This window comes from Sphaeramia orbicularis, unplaced genomic scaffold (genome assembly GCF_902148855.1).
Source record: "Sphaeramia orbicularis unplaced genomic scaffold, fSphaOr1.1, whole genome shotgun sequence".
Taxonomy (NCBI): Eukaryota; Metazoa; Chordata; class Actinopteri; order Kurtiformes; family Apogonidae; genus Sphaeramia; species Sphaeramia orbicularis.
Window position 1 is genome coordinate 57,501 of NW_021941688.1, and position 8,510 is coordinate 66,010.

Here is an 8,510-nt window from a genome sequence, read left to right on the forward strand (position 1 = left end):
AGGAATAATTTAATCCTGCTGTTATAAATCAAATTTAAAATAAAATAAATTATTAATATTACTAAATGTATTTTAAACATTAGTATTGCACTTTTCCCTGAAAGGTAGTTTTGAACAAACAAGAAAAATCTAATCACAGTTCTGTCAGTTCACATTCTGCAGAAAAATAGCATAAAAATTCCAAATGAAGTGCAACATTAACAAGAGGGTAAACTGAGCTGCGTGAAGTTTGCCCCCCACCCAACGAAAATCTCTGGATAAATATTCTCATTCGTTTGTACTTCGTTAGTGCTGGTTTGTGCAATTAAAATTTTCGTTTGTGCTATTATAGTTATCGAGTTATTAACAATTCTTTTATAGGTCATGCAGAGGTCAGCCAGCCCCCCACTTACTCCAAAATTAACTGAAGTGGTTGCGTTTGTTTGTGCTTCATTAGTGCTGGTTTGTGCAATTAAAGCTGTCATTTGTGTTGTTATGGTTTTATAGATATTACAAGATTTATTTTCAGCCGGTTACGTCATGCAGCCCCCCACTTCCTCATAATCGAGCAGAAATGGTTGCGTTTGTTTGTGCGTCGTTAGTGCTGGTTAGTGCTGTTTAAAGTTTTCGTTTGTGCTATTATGGTTATTGAGTTATTAACAATTCTTTGAAAGGTCATTCTGAGGTCAGCCAGCCCCCCACTTACTCCAAAATTAACAGAAGTGGTGGCGTTTGTTTGTGCTTCGTTAGTGCTGGTTTGTGCAATTAAAATTGTCGTTCGTGCTGTTATGGTTTTATAGATATTACAAGATTTATTTTCAGCTGATGATGTCAGTCAACCTCAGCCCCCCTTGCTACAAATTCACCCGAAATGGACTTTCACTTTAAGTAGCTACAGTTGCACTGGATTACACATTGCTTTTACTCTGTTAATCACAGCTGTCATGATGGTCTTACCTGATCATAACTTCTTGATGCCTCTTCCTTGTTTACCTGGTTAAGTTGTCCTGTCATCAATGTTTGAAATTTCAATAAAAAGGCAATGCAAAGCAAGCGTTTTGTTCAGTAGTTCTGTTCCCAATTTATTTAAGTGAAGTATCATGGGGTACACTTTACAAATGTTCCACTAGTGGTAGCTCGACAGGTTTGACCCTGTAGTACATCCATGGAAGAAAAGTTACTGCTTCAGGAAATTCACTTCTAATATTGTAGGTTTTTACAAGCTTTAGCTTCTCAGCACAATTTACAACCCTCTGCAAAATCAGATTTCTGGCCAACGTAAGTAAATGTTTCAAAACTGAGTTAGCAGAATATTGACTCAAAAATTGCTCACAAAATATTGCTAATGTAGTAAAGTACAATGCTCAATGACTGAGAATCTTCATTTATGCTAACATTTTCACATTGGACACTTAGATTTGCAAATGCTCAAAGATCTTAATATAGTATAATCACTGATAGAAAAATAAAGGCAAGAATTAAGTGATCAACATTAATTATATTTGTGTTTTTAAACTAGATGCCCAAAAAACCTGCAGTGGACAAAGATACCATTTTTGCAGTTCTCTGCACATGGAAAGAGGCCATACTCCAAAATGGAAACATAGCCACTCCAAATGCCACTGTATGGACAGAGATGAGTGAGCAGCTGGGAAATAAAATCTCTGCAAAGGCTCTGTACACCTTTGTTAAATTAAACAGACACAACGTCTGGTCAACTTTAGGCTTCAGTCATCACACAAGTGATCCTGAAACTGATGACACAGGCTCTGAGTCAGGTTCCCTTTCTCATGGACGAACAGATTATCAGACTTTTCAACTCAATGTTCCTTTTGACAAATGGAGAGAATTTATTCCGGAAAAGGCTGAGTACAACGACAAATATTCTCAAACTAAAAAAGACAATATACCATTTTGAAGCCTGGCACCTGGACTCATGTGATAAATGAGCAGATTTGGACAGCAGTGAAAAGTCCTTGCACATTTATTTATAAAAGAGCCAAGGTCTACCCATCAGTCACCAACAATTATATTGAAATCAGAGGCTACTGCAAAGAGTGTCATGGATATCTTGACATAATGTGAGAGAGAGTCAGCAATTAACAGCCCAATGATGTTCAAATGTTGCATCAAGAACACTGATGACTCCCTCCACACTGGCTGTTTGAAACGTTTCATGTCTGGAAACATGCGTGTGCAGATAGCCAGAGAACTATGCGAAGGCAGGATGAAACCCCATGTATGGCGGGCATCACAGGCGAAGAAGCTGATGGACTTTGGAGATCCCGAACCAAGCCATTGACCTAATTTGGCCACAGTATGCAAAGCAAAACGAGAGAGAAATGATTTGGAATTAGGTGACAAAGATCCCATTTTGTCTTTGCAGTTAACATACAGTGCACCTCATGGTAGTAGCATTAAAGACATTGGACTGGACAAGTTTTTCTGTCACTACTGGAGTCAAACACAAATACACATGTACAAGACCTGATTACAGAAAACTTACTCGACAGTATGTTTCGATGCAGCTGGCTCAGTAGTGAGGAAACTGGTGGGACCAAATGGCTCGTCTGGCCATATCTTCCTGTATCAGGGAGTTCTGACAGGGCTGAACAGCTCAAGTGTCCCAGTGGTGCAAATGTTGTCAGAGAAGCATGATGTTCATGCAGTCACACAGTGGCTGACAGAATGGATTCGTGCAGGTGCACCTGTTCCAAAAGAGGTTGTGAGTGATTTTTCTCTGGCCATTCTGGGAGCTCTGGTCAAGGCTTTTACCCCTGTCCCTGATCTGAAGACCTACATCAATGAATGCTTTCATGTACTACTTGGGAAGCAATCTGCAAAACTACCACCTTGTTTTGTTAGGATTGATGTTGCACACTGCATCAAGATGGCCTGCCAGTGGGACTGCTTGAAAAAGAAAACACATCGCATTAAAGATTTCTTTGTAAGGTCAATTGCACAGCTTCTTAAGTCACAATCGTTGGAACATGCAAAGGAACTTATACGTGCTATCACTATTGTGGCATTCAGTGAAGCAGAGGGTAATGACAGTTCTGGAGCCCCACTCACATCAGAAAGGTGCAAGAAATACCTGAAAGCTCAAATTGCAGAAGAATTTGTCACCATTCCAGAAGAAAAGGGCGAGGGACAGGAACAAGCGGATGCATGTAATCAGATCCAGACAAACGTCCGACTGTGGGTGACAGAAATATGTGAGGAGAGCAGGTCACTTGCCATGGCTAATGGGGATGGAGATAACATCCACTACCTCCCTGAGATCATTCCCCATGTAACCAGACTTGTAAGTTACTCACCACTCTGGACAGGAATAATGGTCCGTCTCTTCAGAAGCACCAACATCACTGCAAGCTCAGCTGCTGTTGAAGCCGAGTTCAAAAACTTCAAAAACAGGCTTTTTAAGCATGAAAATTTACCGATTCGGGTGGATCGATTCATAGCTCGTCATCTTACTTTCATTGAAGGAAACGTGAATTTGTTCTGCAAAAGAGAAAAGTGAGGAGAATGCAGCTGTTGCTACAATGAGTGTCACAGGAGTCCCCCTGTATCTACTACCGTCCACATCAAACAAAACTGTAAAACAGATGCTTACCCTTGTGTGGAATCTGCCGCTGCTACAAACGTTCATCCAGCAGATGAGGACACTGTTGAAAACTGGAGAGGCTTAGTGGTTCCACCCAAAAAAAGGAAGATGAGTTCCTACGTCTCTCCTTGTACAGAATGGCTACATGCAGATACATCTGTGAGACAGAAGACAGTTAAAGTGCAATTGTTAAAAAATGGAAACCATCAACAGCCTGTTAAATGTGGCAAATGAAGAGTGTGTGTGCTGAACACCTGTGCATCTGATGCACTGTGTCAGAGTTTATGTGGTGCTTTCTGTGACAGCCTTTCTTTTCAAAACATTTTTAGCAGCAGCGAATCTGACAACCACCTCCTCCAGCTGGTGAAAGCCATCGCCACACAGGGCGTGACCCAACAGATCTGTGTACAGAGGGCAGAACTACTGAGGGCAATATTCAAAACTGTCCAGCTGAAGTCTGGAGCCATCCAAGTGGAGGCACAGTGCCACATCTGTGCTGTAGTGGAGAGAACAATGAGGAGTCTTCCAAGTGTGTATTTCACCAAACAGTGTTCCTCACACTACTGCAGTCTCAGCAAACAAAGCACAAGGGAAGTTGTGTTTGTTTCCACTTCCACTGCTGTCCTGCACACTTCTGCCATGGCTCATCTTGGGACCGCCGTGGAACGAAGACTCGGCCCTCCTGAGTCTCCTGCCTCAGACCGATCCAAAGTGCATCTCATTGTCCTCCTGCATTCAAAAATGAAGACCTCCATACAGGAAAGTGCTGTGTGCAGGCGTGGTTCCTCACACCTACAGTCTGGGAGAATTCATGTGGACTGACACTGACCTTGGCAGCCACTTCACAGCTCCTCCACCAACTCCACTACAGCTGCACAGAGAATTCCCTTTAAGTGAATTTCCCTCCACTCTGGTGCTCCAAGGAACCACATTTACCTTGAGGGCAGTCGTTGCTTTCCAGGGCGGCGTGACCCAAGATGCTCTTGGACATTATGTGTCATACTGCAAGAGGACTGCATGTATGTGGGAGATGTATGATGACCTGGAAGTGGAGTGAAAACTGCCTCAGAAAATACCAGAATATGCCCACATGCTGTGTTCTACACAAAACAGTCATCAGTTCACTGCGTCATTTAACTCATTTGCAGGATTATTTTATTATTTCCTACTTTTTAGTACAATTCATGCTTGTAAATATCCTTTTAAAATCCTTACTTAAGTTCATAGTTCATGTTCATATTTTGTGTATTCCTGTTTAAAATCCAGCTGTTTTTATGTTCTATTTTGCACATAAAGTCAGTGCTACAAACCTACGTTGTTTTTATTCATGCAGTCATCAGCTTCAAATTCATGTTTGTATCCATCTATAGATGTACATGCATATATCTGTAAACATATACATGTATTTGATCCATCTACAGCTTTATTGTTTATAGGCAGTGCTGGGCAGTAGTGCATTCCTAGTAATATTACTGTAATTAAATTACTTTTTTCCAGTACTAAAGGAGGTTTGGTGCTCACTCCTTGAAGAAACACATTTTCTGCTCAGAGGTTTGAGAAGCTTCTGCTAATGAGATCCAATCACTGTTTCACTTATGAACATTAAGGCCCTGCTAAATGTTTGACTGCAAAGACAAACCAAATGTTAAACACCCTTCTTAGATCACCTGCTACAGTTTGTTCTATGAGCTGATCTGTGCTGTTTTTATGTGGGCCAATGCAGAAAGTATTACTTTAAAACTCAGAAGAGAGTTCCTTCATTTGGATTTTTTGTTTACATGTATATTATTCAGTCCATTCCATACTGTGTCCCATCAGCTGATGAAACACTGCAGTGTTTACAACTCTAGGTTTTCTTCTGCACAGTTAAGCTCATGGAATGTTTAAATAAAATAAAACAAAGTGTGTTTAGTTCCCCAAGGAATAATCTGTTCAACATCAGTTTTTAAGGACAGAAAATATCTAGTAACTTAAAAGTAATGAAACTAATTCATTTAGCTACAAAGTAATAAGTAAAGTAACATAATTACATTTTAAATGAGTAATAAATGAAATGTAAGTTATTACACATTGTTAGTAACTTCACTGTTTGTAAGTGCATCCTAAAATACTCATATTTGTTCTTATTCTGTCCACTTTAGGTACCTGTAAACCAATAATTATACCATAATATAATTAAACCAACTAATCACTCCAATAATTACTGTTGAGCACAATAACCTAAAACAGCTGTTACCAAAAATATCGTGTGTAGCCGAGCAGTTTGTCACAGCACAGACACACAAATGTAGCAGGAAAGTGAACATGAACCAACAACACTGGTAGAGCTAACTGATCTGATGACGAGCATATCCTTGCATCATTATTTTCTATAGTCACAAACCAAGCAAAACACGTACAAATATTTACCTGGAGTTCTGGTTCAGGGTGACATCCCAAGAGCTCGACTGGTTTGACGGGAGGAGGAGTGAAAAACACACCTGAACAGACAGAAGCAGGAGGAAAACAGACCAGTGTGGAGCACAGCTGCTTCTGTTGAACCTGGTTGTGCTTCACCTGTTGTTAATGCATTTGGATGAACAGGAAACATGGACCAAACCATTTTTGTAGTTAACGTAGAGGGGAGGGGGACGGGGTTAAGGCTAACAGCTCAAACAAAACTTTAAACGGCACTAACGAAGCACAAACAAACGCAACCATTTCCACTCAATTTGAGGAAGGGGGGGGGGGTGACGTCATTGGCTGAAAATAAATCTTGTAATATCTATAAAACTATAACAGCACAAACGACAGTTTTAATTGTACAAACCAGCACTAACGAAGCACAAACGAATGAGAATATTTACCCAGAGATTTTCGTTGGGTGGGGGGGCAACTTCACGCAGGTGGTAACCTGGTGTTGTGTTGAAACAAACTGAAGAGAAACACTGACAACACAATGAACCACATGATTTAGTTTAGGACCGAGAACACACTGTTTAGGACACTGTGTGTGTGTGTGTGTGTGTTTGTGTGTGTGTGCACGGGGGATTTATTTATTTATTTATTTTGTCGGAGCCGGGGGGTGGTGGTGGTGGGGGGCAGTTCTATACCTGGGGGTGTGGTCCATAACTAACATAATAAACACTGTCGTGAAACGAAAGTGAAACTTTACATACTTTCAACGATCTATTTATTCCTCTGTTATACAGCATGTGTGACAGACAGACAGACAGACAGACAGACACACAGACAGACACACAGACAGACACACAGACAGACAGACAGACAGACAGACAGAGACACAGACAGACACAGACAGAAACACACGCAGACAGACACACACACAGACAGACAGACACACACGCAGACAGACACATACACAGACAGACACACACACAGACAGACAGACACACACAGACAGACACACACAGACAGACAGACAGACAGACACAGACAGACAGAGACACAGACACACAGACACACACACACACAGACAGACACACACAGAGACACACAGACAGACAGACAGACACCAGGGCTCAAAATTAACTTTGTGACCTAGGAGCACTGTGCTCCTAACCCTAAAAAGTTAGGAGCACAGGCTAAAATCTAGGCGCACCACTATTATATAAAAAATTTGGAGAACAAGCAAAACTCTTGGCCATACCAAGTAATATTCCTATATGTATTTAAGCAATGTTAACAACCTAGAATAAAGTATTTGAATAGAGTATGAAAGAAAAAGCTTACATTGACACAGGTGCAAAACAATTGTCGGTGTGTGGTATATACTTTAGTTGGTTCTTGGAGAAGAAAGACGAATCACACCATTATTTGCAACAACCAACTTTTTTATTTCATGGCCTAAAGGCCCTTAGGGGCCGTTTACACGGCGTCGGATTCAGTCGACTCCGGGAAGATTTCATGGCGGATTAGCCTTCTGTTACCATGGAAACGGTGCCTAGAGTGCCTGAATCCGGAAACTTTTGATACCAGGGTCCAGGGTGGAACGTTATCGATACGCTCCGCATTTCAGCTCCGTGTTAACGCGAATCGGAGCGTTCCGGGGTAAAATATGATGTCACCGCATGCGCGCGCAGCCAAGAACCACCAGTTAACCCACTCCAGGCCAGTTGGTGGCGGTAATGTGCCTCCAAGCTGGTTTTCCAGCCTCTATGACACAATAAAGCTGCAGAAAAAGAAGGAACAACCACAACAACAATGGCCGGTTTCAGTACAACATACGTGCTGCTAACTGTGCTCAGCTCGTCTGTCCAGACACAGAAGTCCTGCGTCTTTGTACGACCACTCGCCATTGTTGTTTGTAAATAGTGTTGTCCGCCTCCTCTTCTTCTTCTTCTTCTTCTTCTTCTTCTTCTTCTTCTTCTCCTCATTTAAAGGCTGTCTAAACCGGAAATTGTTTGTGCGCAGGTGCCTGTTTTACCGCCACTGTTTCCCTACAGCTCTACATCGCCAGCTACTGGTCTGGCATGGCCACTACAGCGTATTCAGCCGTCCTCGCGGACTCATGTGAACGCAGATCGTTATCATAGCGGCTTCGTCTTAACGCGGAATGATTTTATAACGCAAAGGAGAAATCTTTGCGGAGTGTTGCCGTGTAAACGTACCCTTAGTCACTGTGGTCTACACCACGCCTGAAGTCAGGAGATTGTTTCAAACGTCGGTGGAGTTATTTGATCCTTTTGTTTATGCCGCCTGCGCACGCGAGGGGGCGGGGACTAGATTTTCCGCTTCAGTCAGCGGGGCGTGGAGCTTGTTTATTTTCAGCTGACGAGTTACTTCTGCAGCCATTATTCTAGGCGCACGTATTAATTTTCGCTCATTTTTTTTATTGGCGCACCGTGCGATCGTAATCTCAAAAACAGTCGCACTACCGAAATTCTCGGGCGCATGCGACCGTAATTCAGTCGCAGTCACGAGCCCT

The 8,510-nt window shown here is 42.0% G+C and overlaps 1 protein-coding gene across 4 annotated transcripts in view; it reads left to right on the top strand.

Moving 5' to 3' along the window:
* The window catches only part of LOC115416812 (homeobox-containing protein 1-like), a 53,261-nt gene that overhangs the window by 40,953 nt on the left and 3,798 nt on the right, over positions 1-8,510 (top strand). Inside the window, exon 6 of one of the 4 annotated variants that reach the window (XM_030130695.1) lies at positions 1,499-1,832. In XM_030130695.1, coding sequence (XP_029986555.1) covers positions 1,499-1,586 — 88 coding nt within the window. In that variant the 3' untranslated portion in view covers positions 1,587-1,832. Of the gene's footprint in view, positions 1-1,498; positions 1,833-8,042; positions 8,049-8,510 lie in introns of those variants that run through there. The other 3 variants (XM_030130694.1, XM_030130693.1, XM_030130696.1) reach the window with 3 other exon arrangements.